Genomic DNA, 23834 nt, shown 5'->3' with positions numbered 1-23834 from the left:
CTTCTTTTTTAATACCACATATTGGTTGCTTTGATACTATACAAGAAGTATACGGCTGTGCATTTTGTTTTTATTATGACTTATTTCTTATTAGCATAGGGCAGATGCCCTTCCTTGGGCTTATCAAACAAATCCGTGCTTTGTGATGTTACTGCCTTGCCAAAGAGCAAACATGTCATTCACTCAGAACCATTTGCTTCAATTTATGAAAATAATAACACTCCCATCATATGATTAAAACATGCATAATGGTGACACTTTAACACTTTGTTCTCAATTCAGCAGAAAACTATCTTTTCTTTGCCAAAATGACCTTAATTCTGTACACACACATTTTCAGTATGACTACATTTTTCATGCTGCCGTGTTCTAGCTTAAATATTTGGTGAAAAATTGTACGAGTCTAGCCAAATATTTCTTAACTCTCGGATTTAGGATTGCCAATGAGTAAGAATTAATGTTTATGAGAGGAAAGATAATTGTGATGTAAACTGGACAACATAGTTTCAACATCATGAATAGGACATGAACAACAATTGCTTAGCCAGATGAAAACAGGAGTGAGGAGAAATTGTAATGGAGAAACTAATGACATACCAGAGAATAAGTGCTTCAAGTATGTCTTTTGAGCCATTCAGCTGTTAAAATTTTCCTTTTAAAACATCAGCTGTTTTTCACTGTAAGGACACAGCATTCTTAAAAATTTAAAGAGTGTACATTTAAAATGTTAAAATTTATATCATGCATTTTCTTCCTGCCCATTACATCCTCCTCATTTAAACCTCACTTTTGTTCATTTTTTTCACTGATATTGACCAAAATAACTAGCTCGTTGATTGCATGCATATTGTAGCAAACATATGCAACACCACTACTTTGTTTTGCAGCAAATATAATTTTGCGTTACATCAACAGTTTTATGAAAACTGAACAGGAGTAAAAGTTGTACTGGTTTGAAATTGTACTGCATGGTTTACAGGCACCTATTCCACCACCACGACCACCTGTGAGTTGCCTCTGTGGGCCAAACCTTGGCCTAAATGCTGCAAGTATCGCTCGTGTTATGCCAACACCTGAAATTCCAACTGCTTACAATGAGAAAGTGGTAGCTTTCTTACGACAGCCAAACATTGTTGACATCCTGAAGGAGAGACATCCAGCCATGGGAACTTCACAAGCTTTGCGTGACAAAGTAAATGCTGTTCGTGTTGATGGCACACAAGCACTGGATCGTTTAAGTGATGACATAGACCTCACCATTCTACTCAGGTAAGAATAGCTTTAACACAGTATGGGAGACATCTCTGTTCTGTATATAATGCAATACCAGAATGCAATTGTAGCTCCTATTGCAGCAGTTTGCATTCAAAAGCTCTAGTGAACTCCAAGCCTTTTTAAATGGTCCTTGGCAATTGCAAGTATTATTAATTATACAAAAGGACTAGCACTTCCTAACACAGTCTCTCATCAGCTACAGAAAATATATATGCAAGCTTTTGACAGGATGAGAAGTCATGGAGCATTTCCATAATACTTGCACGTTGATCAAAACTACCTGTAACAAATCTAGCAGCATATCTCTGAATTGCTTTGGTGTCTTCCTTAAATATGACCTGGTGGGGTCCCTAACACTTGTTCAGTACTCAGGAATGTATTGCACTAATGTTCTGTAAATGGTCTCCCTAAGAGATGAGCTACACTTTCCTAGAACTCTCCCAATAAATGAACATTGACCATTCACCCTTCCTACAACTGATCTTATGTGCTTGTTCCATTTCATGTTACTTTTCAGTGTTAGGTCTAGATATATAATTGACATGACTGTCAAACAGTACACCACTAACACTGACTTCGAACATCACAACATTGTTTTTCCTGATGAATTTCATTAACTTACATTTTTCCACAACAGCACAAGTTACCATTCATCACACCAAATAGATATTCTATCAAAGTCATTCTTTATCCTCCTACAAGAATTCAGAGATAACACTTTCCCATACACTACAGCACCATCAGCAAACAATCGTAGACTGCTGCTCATCCTATCCATCAGACTGGTTATGTATAGAGAACAAAAGTCGTCCTATTACATTTCCCTGGGGCACTCCCAGTTTCTGATGGACAGTCATTGTCTCTGACAATGTACTGGGTTCTAATGTTTAAAAAGTCTGAGCCGCTCACATATTGGAGAATCTGTCTGTTTGAATATTCGTTAACAGTCTGCAGTGTGGCAAATGATTTCCAGAAATCTAAGGATACATTATCTACCTCTTTCAAATTCATCAGGGGTTTACAGGATACTGTGTTAGAAAAGGCAGACTGAATTTTTCCAGTCACATGGGACTTTCTGCTTGGTGAGAGATTCACGATTTCACAATAAACGCAAGCTAAGTATGGGGCAATGCTGAAGAGCACTTTCTCTAAAACTTAATTAGGATTCCATCTGGGCCTGGCAACTTACCTGTTTTCAACTTTTTCAGCTGTTTTCAAATAGCTTCTTTTCAATGCTATTACTTTCAATCAAAGTCATCATTGCACTTTCTCTTTGTCTATTCTTTCAAAACCTCGATCCAGCCACTTGACGAACTCAAACCTATAACCTGCACCTGTTGTCCAAATTTGTCTATAGAGCGCCACCGTTGTTCCACGACTCAGAGGAAACTTTGATATGCACAATGTAATAGAACCAATATTGATAATAATGTATCGTGGTTCTGTAACTGAAAAAGTATCAACTTGCTTTCCTTATGTAGACTGGAATGACGCAAAGAGTTTGTACCCTTACACTTTATATTCAATGCCCGATTTCTGTTAGACAATATGTACTTTTGAAAGTAGTTTAGAGTTTGATTTTATGTTAACTATCCTCCAAGCTATAAAAAAAAATTGTCAGTTTTTTCTCGACAAAATTATATCACCCTTTCTTGTTCACTTCTCAGTAATAATAATTTAGGAATAAAGTTTTCATTTGTTTTTATGTACCTGTCAATGACTCAACACTTTCATTATTCAACAGCAGAGTATTGTATTCCTGCAAAACATTGTACTGTTTAATTTATAAATCATTTTGTTTGTTGGCTGTTGCAACACATCCCGTTGATTTGAGTTAGTCAGAACACACTTCATGTCATTTTCATAAGGCTGTGATGCTACTCAAAGTCTAATGTGATCAGTACAAGAATGAAATCTGGGAGTGAAATGTAAGTAATATTTGAGATACAAGAGGGCTTTATACTTAACAACTGTTGGACTATAAACAAGCATTTACTTAATGATTGCTGAGAAGAGGAAACTTCAACAGAACTAAAAGATAGATCCAAAAATAATAACAGCTTGTTTAATTTTCTTATTTGAAAATCTTTTGGTGGGAGGAAAGTGTAAAAGGTGGAAAATAGGAGACATACTTTTTCCCTACAATTCCATATCTTTCCTACTTTAATTGTGGACAAAAAGTGAAGTGTAAAGTTAAACCATAAGAACTTTCATTGTGATTTCTTATATGAAATATGCAGTAAACTTACCACTCTAGAAGGGAATAAAAATGCACACTTTCAAGAATGTTCTTAATCTTCTGTGTCACGAATTGAATTGATTGTCATAGAGATTATGGGAATCCCGTGAGAATGTGGTTGTTGTGCTTCCTGTGACCGAAGACTGTATTAGCACTAATGATAATTCGTGCCCCGCTGTTTTATAACTCTTATTAAACTGTAATCTATCTGTATCGAGAGCTCTCTTCCATGCATTACAGAGTGCGTAGCCTGTACCACTATTGAGTTATTTCCATGGCCCTCTTGAAGATTGAGCCCCAGTAATTTTGAAGCATAGATCAGATTCAATATTGATCCAAAAGCTGTTTTGTACTTGAGGTTGCACTCGTATTCAGTGGAGCACTATGAAATTGTTCCAATAGACTATGTCACATCTGCTATGGCATTCATCGAAGTTATTATAAATATCTGGAACTCTGATGTCATGTCCATTCTAAATAAGGCACAACGAAAATGGGTGAAAAACCATTGCAATCTCTTATCTGTTTAAAAATGTTCCAACTTACTGGACATTGCTCAACAAAAAGGAAGCAATTGTATGTTCTGAGCTTCTTGTGTTGCATTAGCAGATCTACATTGGCATTTTTAGGAGTTGTTGATATCATGTTCCTGATGGCTGCTTGTGTGAACACAGATGTTAGATGGTGTATTTCAGCGTGAAAGTGGTCTTTATCCAACATGCTTTCAATTCTATGTCAGTGTGTTGAAAATGGACCAGATAAATACTGATCTTCTACAGACCAGTGTGCCAATAGTTGACCATGAGGATTTACATTTGGGTGAAACTGTTACCACTAAGAAGGAAGGAAAATTAGGGTTTAACATGTCATGTCAGAGTACAAATTCAGTGCCTTTTCAAAGAAACCATAGAAAACCTAAATCAGGATTGTTGAATAAGGATTTGAATTGCCATTCGTGCGAATGCAGGTTTAATGTTGTAACCTCTGTGCCAACCCACTCAAGGTGTTACCATTAAGGTCAGTTACCACTGTCACTGGCATGTAAATGACAAGGAACAGTCCTGACTAGCTTGGATTACAAAAACTGACAGGCAGACACAGTGAAGCAAATAACCTATGAATTTAGAGCTGGACACTGACATGTGAGCAACTGTTGTACATAGAATCATCTCCTCACTAGGTCCTACAGAGGCTAATTTCGGGGTACCTCTAATAATGAGAATTATTTCTATGTGACTATGACCGATTGTCACCAATGCTGGCAGCAGTAGTCTTCAGTTGTGTGCACTACCTACCCTACTTGCACCAGGTCAAGTTGGCACCATTTATATGCCATTCATATGGCCATGAAGGATGTGGATATACCATAGTGTTCACTCTCTGTGAACAGCCTTATAGACTGAAACTAGTTATAATTACTGTGGCAAGTGGAAGTGCCTAAACTGTTATAAAACATGAAAGGTGTCCCTTGACAGCGTATTTCATCAAATTAACATTTTTATCATTAACAGACTAAATGAATTAATTTTTATTGCATTATTAAAAACTTCTGAAATGAACATCCTCTTTGGTGAAACATAATGAAAGGCTACATCCGACTACTTGCCCCATCCTCATCAAACTAGACCTATAAGTATGCAAATGCAGCACAGGTGACTTCCATACATAAGAAGCGTAAAAGAATGGACCCGGAAAAGTTAAAGACCAAACATCAGTTTTCGAAGTAACCTACGGATACATACAGCTGTGGATACATAAAGCTGCTGCTCTTCAACTACTACCATTACTACTTATATCCTATTACTGTTTTAATGGCATCTGTGTTACATTATATATTTTGAAGATATTGTTAGTCTACCAAGGTGTCTGGAGCAATACATAATGATAATTGTAGATAGTCACCAGATATAGCCTACGTCCTTACTTTGCATAACCAATAATTTTCTTTTTCTGTCTGCAGCATGTTACCTCAGACTGCTGTATAGTAAGATTAACAACAGAAGAACTTAAACTGTGTAGCTGAGGTCACTGACACACACTGAGTGGTGGTGCTTGACTAAGGAGGTAGGCAGTTCAAATCACAGAGATGGTCAGGAGCGGGAGAAGAGATGATGATGTAAAGCTCTTAATCCTCAAACTTTGCACCACTGCCTTGAGTTAAATTCCAGATCTCTCAACAGTGTCACACGAAATAAGGACATGTGACACTGTTCATGGTCATCAGTCCATTGGATGGTGATGTTGCTCTTGGTGGTATCTTTTGGTACTATTCAATAGTAGTAGGCTACATGCCAGCATGGGATTCTCCCAGTCACTTCTCTCTCAGCATTAGTAACCCAAACTACTACTTTTATCTGGTCTTTATCCTGGGTCTTCAAGGGGTCAGCATATTAATTTTTAGATTTGACAATGTTAGTGGTAGAAGGTGGCCCAATGTCCTTCCTACATCCACCCCTTTTCCCCAGGAAGCGATGTGTGTCCTTCATCTGTCTGCATCTAATGTTATCCCAAGTGAATGTGTGCGAACATTTTCTAAATGCCTGCAAATTGTGCAGCTGGTTTGGGATGGGGGTACCAGCATGGTACTTACCTAGTTGGGTGTGAGAAAAGACCTAAAACCTCATTCAGGCTGGATGGCACATCAGTCCCCAACATTTATCCACTGGCGGATTCAATCGAGGCTGGTGTGCCTCTCCGAATCACAGAAGCAGTGTGCTAACACACACAGCTGTCCAGGCAATTTCATTAGCAACACAAGACATTATTTAAACTCCACATGCTCTCATCAGCCACCTACACTTATCATGAACATACTCGTTTTTCGCCAGGGAAATATACCAATATGTCTCCAGTCAAGAATGCCAATCACTTTAATTTAGTGACAAGAAGTAAATTGTACCAACTTTATGATTTCTTGGACGTGAAAATTATTGACACTAGCAGATTAAGAAGTGGAACAGAATAGGAAACGAGCAGAGTTCTTACAGCTAAATTTGTCCGACTGGAATAGCCTATACTGTAAGTTTCTAACTAATGAGAAAAATAATTGGGCAAATTATTTACAGATATGACTATCTCTGCTTGGAGCTTGTAGAATGAAGTATCGTTCACTTATTACTGTCCTGACATCAGACTGAAACATCACCATTGATACCCCCTCTCCCTTGAAGCTTTGTCTGCTGGGGAAAAGTATCTCCTCTGCATAACAATATTCTAAATCGTATGATTTGATCTAAATCGTATGATTTGATGGAATCGACGGTTTGTTACGTAAAAGAATCTCGTTATTTACATTTAAATGGGCTTGTTTCCCCAGGTAGGCGGGGCGAACGATCGCACAGATTCAAGGAAATGGCACCAATAATCAACCGCACGAATTTTACGAGGCAGTGTGACTTTAGTATAGCGGAGTTATGTGGCGCGGCAGGTGCAGAAGCGACGGCAGATGGTGGCTATGCGGGCACAGCTGCTGCTTCGCACTCTTCCCCCTTTGTCCTGATGGTCAGTAGTCTTAACGACATTAACGGTTACTTGTCCTGACGAAGCTAGTGTCAGAAGTTATCTGGATTCATTCTCGACGCGGGCACCTCCATCTTACCACAATCTTTCGAAATCATCATTTAGGAAAAATCAGTTTTGCACGTTAAAAACAGATGACACGGAAATTTCTTTGAAAATAAATTGAAATATACGAAAAAGACTTGATACAGAATGATGCACCTGCAAGTATGTTACTAGCAAAGAAACAATATTCTCTATCACTGTGGTTACCACTGACGTTACTTGCTCGTGATACAAGCATAAGACGGTGGTTTACCACACGTTTGGATTGGAGTCACAGTTTACGTCACGCAGAATCAAAAAAATCAAAACATGAATACATGACACAAAGTAGAAATATCAATGAAGTGAGATACTCAGAAATATGTTTTGATCACCAACATACCGTACATTGACTCCAAGTAACATGACTAGGATTGCGGGCGTAGGTCGTCCACAAACGCTCACCAGTTTTTCAGTGTCGTTAAATCGCTAGTACAGCCAGGCAGACATCTTTCAAACATACCGCTAATATGGCGGAACACTACAAAGTGTTGTCCAAACGCTGTATTTATTCACAGTGCTTTGTAGATGGTGGCCATACAGATACATATCAACTTGGAGGCAGCAAATAGCTAATGCTCTCCATAGTATCGCCAGTGAACAGCTTTATACCCCACACACGAGCGACGGATCGCTGCGATCCGCTCGCATGAGCGATCGATCGCTTCGTAGATCGCACGTGTGTGTGTGTTTTGGGGGGGTGGGAGGAAATCGCAGTGATCGGTTGCATTTCTCATGGAAATTCCAGGCAATCTGGTGGACCTCACACGCTATTCGAGCACGCAATATGGCTGCTGCCTGGTTAGTAACAATGTGTGACAATGAGTAAGAACTTTACGTTGGAGTTTATAGTTATTTAGAAACCATGAACCAGTCTGGGAAGTGAAGCTAAAGGTAGAGTTGCCATACATATGAAGAAACGCAACGGTACCGAGTAAATACCCCACCCCCTTCCCATGATTTTGCAGTGATCAGTGTTTTGAAGCTTATGCTGTAGAAGAATCACTAATGGGAAGTTTATATTAACAGACACAATACTGAGCTCCATCTGATTTTGGACTTTTTTACCAAACAATTACTCTCGATATTAAAATTTTTAACTTATAAACAGAACGACATACAATAGTATTAAATGTATATTTTAATTTAAATGCTTAGGGCAGTTTTGTTATAGTTACACAGCTATACTCAAATCCCTATTCCCTATATATAAACCAGCTCTCCCTCCTACAATATTTATGAACAGTTACGGTAATTGGCAGTCCTGCTACTGACAAAATGTTAGACACGTCGAGATTGCAAACAAATGGTGTAAATAGTTGCAGGTAAACAATGGAGCTAATGAATGAAAAAAGAATTGCGGGATAATAGGTGAAAAAAATGAATTATTAGCACACAGGAAAGAAGTACACATTTTCCGTAGCACAATTTCTCCAAAGCCGAGTACAGGGGAGCACGTAGTACTGGTTGAAACTGGTAAATCGATCATGTGTGCACGGTCGATGCGACGATCGATTGCTTTCCGTATCGCATACGACGGATCGCTGAGGCCCTACGAATCAGGCAATCATTTATACACTTTATTTGCAGATGAAAACTGCTCGAAATATGTGTACAATGAACGAACTGAATGGCATCGCACTCCCATACTACCTAACTTACTTGTCACATGCCTCATAAAGAGGTGACAAGAGCCACAGAAGTTAACCCTGAGATTGAACTCTTTACTCACAATCAGTAGGCGTCGATATTTTCCAACACATAAAGCGTCTCTTACTAGCATGACACTCATAATTATACCTTTATGGAACTTACCTGTGAAAAGTGACTTTTCGTCCTTTGAGGTATTTCGATTTGCATCCGTAGAAGCAACAGTTATAACTAATTATTACTAATAAATAAATGTATAAATACAGGACAAATAAGTGTAACATTATAGTTGAATATAACGTCATAAGTAAACAAACAGCGTTTGTGATAATTTCAGTTTACTAACTGCGCAGTAGGCCATGCTCATTCGCATAAATACCGCAAGGTATACGATTATAATATTCGAAGAAAGATGATATCCATGTCGATAAAAGCATCCCGCTTCAGAAACAAATGTCACAGAGCAATTACTCATCTAGTACAATGCAGATATCTCGAAAAATAATTAATCGGAGCGAATAACAGGTATCAGCATTTGCTATCTATTTTAATAACTGTCAGTACTATGCACCCATCATCTGTTTAAAAAAAAATGCGTCTTCCTTGGAAATTGCCGAATATTGGCATAGAAATACAATTATTTTATTATTTTTTTTATTGGCAATTGTATTTAGCCATTACAAAGTTCTTTTGTAAATACGTAAGTAAACAACAGTGTACTTCGCACACAAATTCCCGATACGAACAGTTTCTGTGAATGAATACGTATCAGCGTCAAAGTTTCATAGACTATCCAAAACCCTTGTCGTTAAATGAATTTTACGCTGAGTAATAGATAAAAATAATATGTCAGTTTCTAATCACTCTTAGAAACATCTCAGCTTGATTATAAAATGTGTTTCAAATATCTCTTCGCAGCTGCTAAAAATGCGTAAATTACTTAGTTTACCATACTTTTTTCCTTTTCTCATTTAAAACATCGTTAATGCCAACTTTTGTCTACTTTCTGCTGGAAATGTCGTCTGCATACATATTTTCCAGGAGTTCCTGTATTTGACAAGGACGTTTAGGCATAATTTCACTTAAGGTTGCAGCACTAAACACCTTTTGGCGTAAAACACGACAAAATATTGCACCATTGTTTTTTTACGTTCTACTGACGATTGCTTCAGATTTTTTCACAGCGGTATAGGTTGAGATGCACTTCACTCAGCTTCGCAATATCGACGGAAGGCTTACTTGAATATTCGTTAGTTCTGACTGTGAAGTGAACGATATCAAAATCACGTGTTTCAAATCTTTCTAGCTACAGTGGGAAACTTTTCGTCGTTTCGCGTCCTCGTAGGCAAATTCCACACCGACTCGTCACGCTGACCAAATGAGCATCAGTGTTTAATAACTACTGATAAGGTTAAAAGTCTGGGTAGGCATACTGCCAGATGCGCTAGCTTTAAACTCGTATCGGAGGTTGCAAGAACCTGGAACTCAGCATAGGATTTGTCTGAAAAATTAGAACGTTACTCTTGCGCATGCATGTTTCAAAAATTTCCTGTCAGTTATAGGTATTATTTTTTTAAAAAAAGAGGTAAGCTTGTGCTAGAGCTGTCGTTTGCAGAAGATAATTTTTTTTTTTCTATAGGGTGCTGATGACCACAGTGCATGTTTAACAGAAAATGAGTTCGCGCACCATATACTTCGCGGGTGGAATTAAAACTCTAGCCAAGCTTACGTCGATATTACCCAGTTAGGTAGCAGAATGTATAACATCAATTACTGTATGAAAACTCTAAAATAATCTCAAGCTGGTTCCCGTCAAGTAGTTTCATTTTCTCACTAGTTTGATTGACACTTTTCTTCAGACGCCTTACATATGCAATAAATTGATCGTCATGGATGGTGTGAATCAATCTGACATTGTTAGCTTATTTACCTCTCTATTTGTAATTTTGTATATTTGTAATTTATTTTCAAAGAATTTGAAATAATATTTATTATGAATGGAAGACAGGGTTTAATATCCTGTCGAAATGCACGTCTCTAGAGACGCAAACAAGACGCATAATTGTTCATTTCTGTAGTCTATCCTTCCATTTCGTAAATAAATGATCTCGCTTCATATACGTATAAAATCTCTCTTTCTTTAGACAATGTAAGCTTGATCATATATTCTATTCAAGTCGTAGGAATCAAGCGTACACAACAATAATAAACAAGATGTTGAAAACTTTCAATAAATTCTAGAAACACCATAATAACATATAACAGCTCACCTCTTCTACTGAGCTGGCAATGAACCAATCACAAACAGAAATTTTTGTCAGAAATGCCCTATCGTTGGCGATGACCATTAAAACACTGAGGAAACCGTGCTATCAAGTTGGAAAGTATGCTATCAGTTGGTCGTGTCGTCTCTTTCGTAACAGCTGAATGGGATGTTATGAAGATATGAGCTTCAAACTGTCTCCTTAAATGGTCTCTGAATAGAATACAAATAATCTAAAACGGGTATCAGAACGGAAAGATGACTGTCGAACGTCGAAGTAGTGGAAGCTGTGAAGGATATCGCATGGTCTTTTCAAAGGAACCATATTTCCGCCCTGGAATTTGCCTTTACTTATGGAGGGAAACAACAGATAACCGCCGAAATTTGGATTGCCGAGAGGTATTTGTTCCCAGCTGCACCCGTAACGCCCGAGTCGTCTCATTCAGTGATAGGTATTTACATTGCAGCCATATTTGCTACTACACGCTTATGTCAAATTACAATGCATATCTAAGTTCTGTTACAAGAGGTGTGTATTACACGCGCAAAGTTGACGCTCGGCGCGGTGGCTGATGGGAGCGACCGTAAAGGCGTTTCCTATTTACAGTTGCGCCCATCAGCCACCGCGCCGAGTGTCAACATTGTTTGCGCGAGTAATAAGTAACTCTCTGATTACTTCGGCTGACGGTGCCTTTATTGCTCCTCGAATAAATGAAGAAAAGACGTTCGCCGCCATTATTAATGTCACTCGACGACTTGTCCGACATAGTAACCGTATGCATTACTCGAACTAGTTCAAATAGCTCTGGGAGGTCATCAGTCCCCTAGATTTAGAACTACTTAAACCTAACTTGCCTAAGGACATCACACACATCCATACCCGAGGCAGGATTCGAACCTGCGACCGCAGCAGCAGCGCGGTTCCGGACTGAAGCGCCTAGAACCGCTCGCCACAACGGCCGGCTCTCGAACTAGTGGCATACGCGTATTCACAGAAATGTTGTGTATCAAAGAGCTCAGTTTCGCCGCTTCTTGCAGTACTGGACAGTAGTCTGAAGTAAATGTTGTGCTCCATGAGTTCCAGAGTTCCCACCCCACCTCTAGGGGTGCTTAGGGTCTCTTGTCCCCACAGTTTCTTTCCTTTGAAACAGTAAATTGTATTTATTTACTTATTTATTGATTCAGTTACTTTCATCTTTTCAAATATTTTTAGATAAAAATGAGAAAAGAATAAAAACCTTTACAAAGCGTTATGTAGGACATAGAATCGTATTTAGTGTTCTAAAATATTAGAGCCATTGAAAAAGAAATGTGCCAGAGGCTGTAAAACGAAATCCGCTAGATCGATCGTACTGCCATTGCCTACGGAAGAAGGCGCGGTCCTTATAAGACCGCTGAGAGTTCCACACTCGCCGCTAGAGGGACACAGACGCGCATCCTCGTGACGATAGATCGAGCATGTGCAATCGTCGACCACCCAATGCACTCAGTAGTGCTGAAAAAAGAGAAATCGATGCTTCAAAAGAAGAGCAAATGGGCGTTGTGCGTTTCATAACAGCGAAAGGAGTGCGTGGAAAGGAAATTCTTCGAGGAATGGCACAAGTGTTTGCCCGTTGCCGTTCCGACGCTCATTCGTTATTCGTTGGGTCAATGGTAACTCGCCACTCGCTGATCTTTGATAATGAGGGCATCCACCTGCTGGTTAGTAATGTCGTTAATGCCGTGTGCTGATCTAGTTTTTCCGTCATTGGTCAAAGACACTGGTTCTTCCTTGAATTGCTTGTGCCACGTCTTGGCCGTTGCAATGGACGTGCAGTGCTTTTCGTGCACTTGCGCAATTCTTTGATGGCTTTTCTTTCACACACTCCTTCCTCTGTCAGAAAAGGCACTACACTCCTCTGCTCTTCTTTTAGACCCTCCATTTCTCTGCTTCCAGCACTACTGAGTGCAATGAACGATCGACGCGGGCACGTCCTCGCTCTGTTATTGTGCCAGGAAATAAATATGTTTTGAAGAATTGGTAATCATTTCAAGTGGCACAGAGATCAGCGAGAGACAGATATTTTATGTTGATTATATTTCGGTCTTTTAGGTCTGATTTCGTATACGTTTTTTGGAGCGAAATTTCCATCATCAGAGTTACGAAGAATTTACTTGGTTTTGCACCTGGTTGCGAAGAAAAGACTAAATTGCACTTTAAAATAAGTTAAGAGAAAGAGGAATGGATTACAGAAATTAAGGAAGATATGAGAGAACTCCAAATTACAATAACCTAGGAAACAAAACAGACAACCCCAAAATATTACAAGACACGCAAACCAGACTACGGAAGAAAATTAATAAAGGAACTAAAGGCAGGATGACCTCAAACTAGGAAAGGAAAAAAAAAATCTGGAAGAATGAAGAGATATTGGTCAGACAGAAGAACAAAAAACTCTTTATACAATAATAAATTATAATAATCCTTTGTATCAGTATTGTGTTATTGACTTGTACTATTGAATTATTATTGAACTGAACTGTATTACTGAATAATAACAACTTTTTGTGTAAACCTTTTTTATAATTGACTAGAGTGGTCCATTGCAAGCCTAAAATAAATAATAAAAAAGGGAGTGTAGCAGCAGTAAGTCGTATAGCGCCGGTTTTACAAATATTACAGATAGAAATATAGCAATGCAGGAAGCACAAGAAAACAGGATGGAGAAACAACGGAATACGAAGAATTGAAGTTGGCGCCCAATACTCTGGAAATCTACATGAGACGAGAAAAACTAAAAATATATAGATAAAAATGCCCTGGTGGGGGGGGGGGGGGTGAGAAACTTGTAGAATCCCTAGGTGAGGGCGTGGAGGTGGGGAAAGATGTGACATCTGAAAATACTCGAATTAAGGAATTAAGCTAACTGGCGACAGTCCAAAGGATGCCTAGATTTAGTTGAGTAGAACAAAGACATAAGACATGTAAATAAATTAACTTTTTAGTAGATAAATTTTATGAAATTACCAGTTTAATAAAAGATTAGAGTAAGTAAATCACCCAGTAATCGGGTGGTCGACGATAAAACTGGTACGTTAACCCCAAGTCTAGTGGAAGCTTTTAAGGCAATGTCGCCCCTTGTGTTTTCAAGGTCCTCACGAGGCAATGTGGTGTCCTTTCCATACCATAGCAGTCATGGCCTATCGAACAGATGTCATAAGGTGACCTGAGTGTGTGGGTGGAGCTTTTGGGCTCTTAACGGCGAGGTCATCGGCGCCCTTATCCTCATTAAAACAAAAGAATGTGTATAAAATCTCGTACACTCGAATTGGTTATCTGTTACGGCGTTCGAACTTAACTACGTCAGATCACTTTGCGTGGAAACGATTAAAGATCTTCATCCTCCAGAAATTGCAGCTCCTAGAAGTATGTAAGCCACTTCCACTCGCCAGTGCCTCGTACTTGAATGACTCATTTACTCACAAGTAGCACCTGATCAGTGATTCCTCGCACGTAGCCGGCTTGGCGCCACTCCGGCTTCACTTGTCGAGTGTCCTGGCACTGTCCATACGGGCGACATACCCTACATGGTCAGCCTCCAATTACAAATGAGGAGCCAACAAAAACTGGTCTTATGCTACTACTGGCGCCAGTAACATGATCGTGCGTAGGAATCGGAAATGGATGCTCCTACCCCTCCTCACGTCTACATCTGTACTCCACAAGCAGCCTCACGCTGCTTAGTGGAGATCACTTCTTTCCTTTTCCGTCTGCAGTTGGTGCGGGAGACGAACAACTATCGGGAATCCTAACTACTCTGATTTCTCTGTCGTGGTCATCCCACGAGGTGTACGCTGATGAACCAAAACATTATGACCAGCTGCTTAACAGAGTGATAGTCCACTTTTGGAATATAATACAGTAGCGATTCTGCGTGGCATGGATACGACAACTCCTTGGTAGATTTCCGGAGGTAAATGACACCAGACGTCTCCGCACGGGTCATACATTTTTGGGCGCTGAGTTGTCGCTCGATAGCGTCCCAGATGTGTTTCATCGTGTTAAGATCAGGCGAATTTGGTGATTCATCAACGTGAGTTCGCTAACACACTCCTCAACTCACTGTAGCACGATTCTGGCTGTGAGACACAGACGGTTATACTGTTGGAAAATGTCACCGTCCTCGGGGAATACATCAAGTGTGGTGTCACCGCCAGACACTGCACTTGCTAGGTGATAGCCTTTAAATCGGACCCGCGTGTCGCTACTATCAGTAATTGCAGACCGATCGCCGCCACATGGCAGGTCTAGTCTCGAGAGACTCCCTAGCACTCGCCCCAGTTGTACAGCCAACTTTGCTAGCGATGGTTCACTGACTACATACGCTCTCATTTGCAGAGACGACAGTTTAGCATAGCCTTCAGCTACGTCATTTGCTACGACCTAGCAAGGCGCCATATTCAGTTACTAACAGATAATATTGTGAATCATGTACCGTCAAGAGCGACGTTCATCATTAATGGATTAAAGTTAAATAGCAAACTAATTACGCCCGCTTTCTGAATTCTAATTCCTTGTTATGTTCCAGACCTCACGTCAGTAGAGTCCTTCCATCCTCACGCCAGCCTGTGTGAGCTAAAACGCGTGCATTTCGGCCCCCACTAGTAACACGGTGTTGGCTCTTCAGCCAACACATCAAGCGTGAAGCGTCGCAGGTAGTTTCACGTTCACGTACGTCGTGCTTTCGACCACTACCGCGAGTCCGATAGAAACCCAGGGACACGAACATCGACCTGTTGGAACAAGAAACTGGTTCATCTGCCCAGGCGACATGTTTCCATTCTTCCACAGTCTAACGTCGATGATCCCATCCCCACTGGAATCGCTTGGACAACATGGAAATAATCGTACTTAGGGTATATTTGCTGGGGAGCTCAATGTTCACCAATGAATGCTGAGTTGAGTGCTGCGAAACGCGTGTGACAGGACCAGCGTTGATCCTGTGACGAAACGCGCTGCTGTTCGTTGGACCTTCTCTATCTCCTCTATCAGTCGTACCTGATAGGGATGTCAGATGGATGAACAATACTCAGTAATCGGGCGAACAAGCCCCTTGTAAGCCACTTCTTTCGTGGATGAGTTTCGTTTCCTTAAGGTTCTTCCGATGAATCTGAGTCTGGCGTCTGTTTTTCTCAGTATCTGTTTTATGTGGTTATTCCACTTAAAGTCGCTCTGGATAGTTACGCCTAGATATTTTACGGCAGACGCTCTCTGCAGCTGTTTGTGATCAATAGTGTAGCTGTACAGTAGTGGATTTCTTTTCCTATGTATGCGCAATATGTTACATTTATTTACGTTCAGGGTCATCTGCCAGAGTCTGCACCATTCATCAATTCTCTGCAAGTCGTTCTGCAAATTCTTACCATCTTCTGGAGTTGCTACTTTGGTATAGGCAACAGCAGCGTCTGCGATTGTGATATCTCCTTCAACATCAACTAAGGCCTGAAGATAGTGCTTTGAAGCTCCGAAACTGGCAGCTACACAATAAATGACAATTTAAGAACGCCTGTAGGTGTTTCATTTTCTTACAATAATGTACGGGCGTTGTCCACCAGCCAGGTTAGTCGAGAGCGCTAATGCTTCCTGGACTCGGGTAGGCGCGCCGGCCCCGGATCGAATCAGCCCTCCGGATTAACGGCGAAGGCCGGTGTGGCGGCCAGCCTGGATGTGGTTTTAGGCGGTTTTCCACATCCCTCTAGGTGAATACCGGGCTGGTTCCCACGTCCCGCGGCAGTTACATGACTCACAGAATTTGAAATACATCCGCACTTTTCCATGAAGTACAGTAGACGCAGACAGATGGGGTACTCTGATTCCGTCCTGGGGGGGTACGTGGTGGTGGGAGGAAGGGCATCCGGCCACCCCTTCACATTAAAATGCCAAATCTGAATTAACCACGCCAACCCCGCGCACAATGCGGGACAAAAGCGCAAGCGATAGATAATGTACGGGCGATGTCCCCCAGACTTCATGGCGCACAGATAGACGTACAGAAATGCGAGTGTACGTTGAGGGCAAGGTAGATCTTACGGAACTGTAGCTCAACGCAGTCCAGTACGAAATCTCCTTATTGTCCCATTCCAATACATATTTCTCTCCCCTTCTCCTTATTCTACTTCCCCTTTCCTTTTCCCCTTTTCCTTTGTCTTTCTTCATTCTTTCTAGCCTTTCGCAAAACTGCGCTTTTCCGGAAACGGCGACCAGGACACATACCCTAGCTGCTATACCGTAGTTACTGTATTGGTCCCAGAATGACAAGCAGTACTCGAGAGAGTATTGTAAGCCACCTATGTCGTGGGTGAACTACATTTCTTCAACCGTCTGGAGTGTTTTCGAACTTAATGTACGCCTTATAACACCCACAGCCGAAATACACTACTGGCCAATAAAATTGCTATACCACGAAGATGACGTGCTACAGACGGGAAATGTAACCGACAGGAAGAAGATACTGTGATATGCAAATGACTAGCTTTTCAGAGCATTCACACAAGGTTGGCGCCGTTGGCGACACCTACAACGTGCTGACATGAGGAAAGTTTCCAACCGATTTCTCATACACAAACAGCAGTTGACCGGCGTTGCCTGGTGAAACGTTGTTGTGATGCCTCGTGTAAGGAGGAGAAATGCGTATCATCACGTTTCCGACTTTTATAAAGGTCGGATTGTAGCCTATCGCGTTTTCGGTTTATCATATCGCGACATTGCTGCTCTCGTTGGTCGAGATCCAATGACTGTTAACAGATGGGGACGTTTGCAAGACAACAACCATCTGCATGAACAGTTCGACGACGTTTGCAGCAGCATGGACTATCAGCTCGGAGACCATGGCTACGGTTACCCTTGACGCTGCATCACAGACAGGAGCGCCTGCGATGGTGTACTCAACGACAAACTTGGGTGCACGAATGGCAAAAGTCTGTTTTTCGGATGAATCCAGGTTCTGTTTACAGCATCATTACGGTCGCATCCATGTTTGGCGACATCGCGGTGAACGCACATTGGAAACGTGTATTCATCATCGCCATACTGGCGTATCACCCGGCGTGATGGTGTGGGGTGCCATTGGTTACATGTCTCGGTCACCTCTTGTTCGCATTGACGGCACTTTGAACAGTGGACGTTACATTTCAGTTGTGTGCAACCCGTGGCTCTACCCTTCATTCGATCCCTGCGAAACCCTACATTTCAGCACGATAATGCACCACCGCATGATGCAGGTCCTGTACGGGCCTTTCTGGATACAGAAAATGTTCGACTGCTGCCCTGGCCAGCACATTCTCCAGATCTCTCACCAGTTGAAAACGTCTGGTCAATGGTGGCCGAGCAACTGGCCCGTCACAATACGCCACTCACTACTCTTGATGAACTGCGGTATCGTGTTGAAGCTGCATGGGCAGCAGTACCTGTACACGCCATCCAAGCTCTGTTTGAGTCAATGCCCATGCGTATCAAGGCTGTTATTACGGCCAGAGGTGGTTGTTGTGGGTACTGATTTCTCAAGATCTATGCACCCAAATTGCGTGAAAATGTAATCATATTTGAGTTCTAGTGTTATATATTTGTCCAATGAATACCCGTTTATCATCTGCATTTCTTTTTGGTGGAGCAATTTTAATGGCCAGTAGTGTAGAACACGGCTGGTTTCCGTTGCCGGATGTGTGGCGGTGCTGAAACGGCGGGGAAAGAAAGCAATAAGGCAACAAGTACGTAAGTTGTTGGAGACTACAAGCGACGTTTTGTAGGGTCACGCGTCACTCTGAGTGAAGATGAGCTGGCGTGGCGGAGCACGTAGCTCCTCGTCTGATGGACGGCGTCGTTGGGCCCCGCCCAGCGCTGCTTTGTATCTGTTCCGGGGTTGTAACGGCCGCTTTTCAGTCTCTGACCTTCGGCGACCCCCTGGAGGAGCGGTGCTTTGTTCCAGCGCGGGGGTGCGGGCTTTCCTCCGCTCTGGAAGACTTTGGAAAGTCGCGTCCTCCTAGCCGCCGCCGCCGCCGCCGCCGCCACCGACGTCCGACCGGACGTCGCAACGCGTTGCGTAAGCAGAGTGCGTGCGCATGCGCGGTAGCTGCCGGCCAGAGAGGCGCCGCGGCACGCGCGCCGCATCCTCCCCGGACCATTGTCTCGGCGCGGCTAACGGAATCGCGAGTACGCTTCACAATCCCGACGAGAGGAGCCGTGCGAACCCAAGGCCGCCGCGCCGGTCGCTGGTCTCGTGGGAGGGGCGTCTCTCCGCAACGGGATTATGCTGTACCTCCCGCCGCCACCACTACCTCCGCTCCAGCCAGCCACAAATCTTACAACAATCGAAGCTCCCTTGGAGTCAGGCTTCCATCTGCACGGGCACGTTTGTTGTCTTACTCGCCTCCTTACGGATGAGACGCTACCATTCCATCAGAAATGCCTAGTCTTTTTTTCCCATTTTTATGTAGCGGGCGTGACACTTTCAGCTGTATTTATAAACTACTGGCCATTAAAATTGCTACACCAAGTAGAAATGCACATGATAAACGGGTATTCATTGAACATACATATTATACTAGAACTGACATATGATCAATTTTTCACGCAATTTGGGTGCATAGATCACGAGAAATCAGTACCCATAACAACCATCTCTGGCCGTAATACGCCTGGACATTGAGTCAAACAGAGCGTGGATGGAGTGTACAGATACAGCTGCCCATGCAGCTTCAACACGGTACCACAGTTCATCAAGAGCAGTGAATGCCATATTGTGAGCATTGACCAGACGTTTTCAATTGGTGAGAGATCTGTAGAATGTGCTGGCCAGGGCAGCAGTCGAACATTTTCTGTATTCAGAAAGGCCCGTACAGGACCTGCAACATGCGATCGTGCATTATCCTGCTGAAATGTAGGGTTTCGCAGGGATCGAATGAAGGGTAGAGCCACGGGTCATAACACATCTGAAATGTAACGTCCAATGTTCAAAGTGCCGTCAATGCGAACAAGAAGTGACCGAGACGTGTAACCAATGGCACACCATACCATTACGCCGGGTGTTAGGCCAGTATGACGATGACGAATACACACTTCCAACGTGCGTTAATCGCGATGTTGCCAAACATCATGATGCTGTAAACAGAACCTGGATTCATCGGAAAAAGTGACGTTTTGCCATTCGTGCATCCAAGTTTGTCGTTGAGTACACCATCGCCGAGCTCATAGAAAAAAAAAAAAAAAAAAAGTCAAATGGCTCTGAGCACTATGGGACTCAACTGCTGTGGTCATTAGTCCCCTAGAACTTAGAACTACTTAAACCTTACTAACCTAAGGACATCACACACATCCATGCCCGAAGTAGGATTCGAACCTGCGACCGTAGCAGTCGCACGGTTCCGGACTGCCCGCCTAGAACCGCGACACCACCGCGGCCTGCTGCAAACGTCGTCGAACAGTTCGTGCAGATGGTTGTTGTCTTGCAGACATCCCCATCTATTGACGCAGGGATCGAGACGTGGCTGCACGATCCGTAACAGCCATGCACTTAAGATGCCTGTCATATCGACTGCTAGTGATACGAGGCCGTTGGGATCCAGCACTGCGTTCCGTGTTTCCCCCTGAACCCACCGATTCCATATTGTGCTAACAGTCATTGAATCTCGACCAACGCGAACAGCAATGTCGCGATACGATAAACCGTAAATCGCGATAGGCTACAATCCGACCTTTATCAAAGTCGGAAACGGGATGGTATGAATTTCTCCTCCTTACACGAGGCATCACAACAACGTTTCACCAGGCAACGCCGGTCAACTGCCGTTGGTGTACGAGAAATCGGTTGGAAACTTTCCTCATGTCAGCACGTTGTTGGTGTCGCCACCGGCGCCAACCTTATGTGAATGCTCTGAAAAGCTAATGATTTGCATCTTCTTCCTGTCGGTTACATTTGGCGTCTGTAGCACGTCATCTTCGTGGTGTAGCAATTTTAATGGCCAGTAGTGTATAATGATGATCTCCTGCCTCCCACATGGTCACCAAGTATCGTAGACTGTTCTGAAGATGGTGTAATATAACACCGAAGTCGATTGCAAATAAAAAAGACCTATAAATACAGCGGATGGTGTCTTTCCAACTGCACAAAAATATGCGATGGTAAGCCAAAAATTATCCACAATGTAACCATATTTTTTATTGCGATACAAATAGGATTCCTGATGCCCTCAGAAAGGAGGGTTTTCAGCTATGCAGCGAGTCACGCATGCACCGCGTCTTTCACTTCTTGGCCCGAGGTGAATTGACGGTCCCTTAAGCCTGTTTGGGTGGACCAAAAAAGTGGTAGTCGGAAGGGACTTGACGGAGCATGAGCCATTACATTAGACTTGAGTTTCCAAAACGTTTCAACACTGGGGACAGTCGTATGTGAACAGGCGTGCTGCACCTTTCTGACTGTAGTCCTCAGCGTTTGCCTCGAACTACAGGCTTTAGCCTGTCAGCGAGCATCTCAGTGCAACGCGCATTGTGTATTGTCGTGCCACTTTGCTGATGATGTTCCAGTACTGGGCATTGTGCGTCCCAGAAAAGAGTAAGTATTAGTTTTACTACTGATGGTTGGTTCTGAACTTTTTCCTGCTGAGCGATTGTGGATGTTTCCATTCCATTCCCTACCGTTTACTCTCCGGCTCGTAATGATGGACCAATGTTTCCTCACCTGTGATGATTCTGTCTAAGAAGCCGTCACGTTCGCTACCGTACCGATCCAAATGTTTTAGGCTTATGTCCAAGCGCGTTCGTTTACATAACATCGTGAGTTGTTTCGGGACCCAGGGGATTTCAGATAATCAAGAAGTTAAAAACTTAACTCTGAGAACAGGCCCTGAGGACCAATCGCTGTCGACCGACCGTCGTGTCATCCTCTGCCAAGTGGCGTCATGTGAATGCGATATGGAGGGGTATGAGTCAGCACACCGATCTCCCGGTCTTTGCTTTCGCTACTTCTCATTCAAGTAGCTCCTCAAGTGGCATTGCGAGACTGTTTCAGTTCTCTCACCTTGGAAAAATTCTCTGCTAGTACCCGGCACGTCCTCCGCATGAGAGCCAGACGTGGCGACCACTTTGTCGTGGAGGCGGACGCTATTTCGTTAATGTTTATTATTTTGACTTTTTGACTCTTATAACCTCACTTTCAACTTTCAGAGCTGTCAGAACACACGCAATTTTGTCGTCTATCTGTAAACACAAACGATCACCATTAGCGAGTCACAGTACAGAAATAAAATGCTAGGGGCGCTGCAGTAGACACACTAGCAATCACTCTAGACAAGACAGCCGCTCGCTTAATAGGGACTTCAGTCACAATTCTTCCACAGCGCCCGGCTCAAGCCAGAATTAAGCCCAAGGGCTCGAGAACCGGTGGCAAGGAACCCCCGGCGGGCGCGGCAGTCTCGAGACCCGTGTAAACAAAGAAGTTTGTACGCAGAAGAAAACACAAAAGAAATGCCAGACGGTAACCATATCCTCTCGGCGCACTGCATTACAATGACACGTCCATATTGTTCGACCCGTTCAAAGCGTTTCGGAATCCATCCTAAGCGACAATACGCGACGCCTGTGGAATCGTAAAGCACGACCTTCTCCATAGGCAGGAGCCGGTGCTGGTAACGGCGCACTAAAACTGCAAAGCGCTCCAGCAGTCTGCGTTTCATACTGGCAGGTGGCGTTCGAATCCGAGGCAGCTGCGCGTGGCGCGAATCTATTAGCATATAACTGAATACTACCCTGCCTCCACTGAGGGAGGTGGTACACTGCGTGGAGACGCTCGACTCGGTCGGGCTCAAACCTGCATCCGGCTATACTGAAATACATTTTTAGATTCAGATTAGCCAATGGCAGGAAGCTCCTTAGATGAGTCAGCACCATTTCTTCTCGTCCAGCAAACAGAATGCCCCACCTCTAATGGCCGCGTTTAACTCTAACCTCTGTCCTCCTTTTGTTTACCGCTTTCGATACAGAAGAGTCAAACACGACGCTGTGCGAGATAAATCGCTCTGAGCACTACGTGACTTAACATCTGAGTTCATCAGTCCCCTAGAACTTTGAACTACTTAAACCTAACCAACATAAGGACATCACACACATCCATGCCCGAGGCAGGATTCGAGCCTGAGACCGTAGCAGAAGCGCGGTTCGGGACTGACGCACCTAGAACCGCTCAGCCACCACGGACGGCGCGAGATAAATCCGCCGGACGTAATACTGGTCACTCTGGCTACTGATAGACTATCGATATATCAAATTCCTCTTAAGTATCGATATAGCTGGCTTTACATTTCCCAGGGATATATCGATATAAGGATATCAAAATGGCAATATCGATTGACAATATTTTTATTTTATATTAGATTTTTTCACAATCTTTGGTAAACATTTGAAGTTGTTCTTCAGAAATTCTTGTAGAACATAATTTTACTTTCATTGTGTGAAGGAGTCTTACCACTTTTTGAGATTTCATCATCCCCAACCTTCCTCTGTGACTATGAGAAGCAAGTGTATGTGGCGCAAAAGAAGAAGTCTCTCTGGGTGATGGCGGTATGAATGATGACGACGATGAGGTCCCATACTCCGAGGACCGTAGGGAACGATGCGGGAGACCCGTACAGCATCGGCGACTAGGCAAGGTCCTAGCGGAGGTGGTTTATCATTGCCTTCCTCCGACCGTGATGGGGATGATGATGAAGACGACACAATAATACCTACTCACCTCGGGCAGGGAAAATCTCTGACCCCGCCCGTAATCGAACCCG

At 42.9% G+C, this 23834-nt stretch overlaps 1 protein-coding gene and 1 long non-coding RNA gene across 7 annotated transcripts in view; one reads left to right on the top strand and one right to left on the bottom strand.

Moving 5' to 3' along the window:
- Positions 1-7780, bottom strand: part of LOC126356314 (uncharacterized) — a 40741-nt gene extending 32961 nt beyond the window's left edge. For both annotated transcript variants that reach the window (XR_007565628.1, XR_007565629.1), the window contains exon 1: positions 7461-7780. This is a non-coding gene — a long non-coding RNA (uncharacterized LOC126356314). The remainder of the gene's footprint in view (positions 1-7460) is intronic.
- LOC126356312 (uncharacterized) overlaps positions 1-23834 on the top strand; it is a 769127-nt gene that overhangs the window by 639606 nt on the left and 105687 nt on the right. For all 5 annotated transcript variants that reach the window (XM_050007272.1, XM_050007273.1, XM_050007271.1 and 2 more), the window contains one exon: positions 980-1269. In XM_050007272.1, the coding sequence (XP_049863229.1) occupies positions 980-1269 (290 nt within the window). The remainder of the gene's footprint in view (positions 1-979; positions 1270-23834) is intronic.

Source organism: Schistocerca gregaria, chromosome 3 (genome assembly GCF_023897955.1).
Source record: "Schistocerca gregaria isolate iqSchGreg1 chromosome 3, iqSchGreg1.2, whole genome shotgun sequence".
Lineage (NCBI taxonomy): Eukaryota > Metazoa > Arthropoda > Insecta > Orthoptera > Acrididae > Schistocerca > Schistocerca gregaria.
This window is presented reverse-complemented; position numbering and strand designations above follow the sequence as displayed.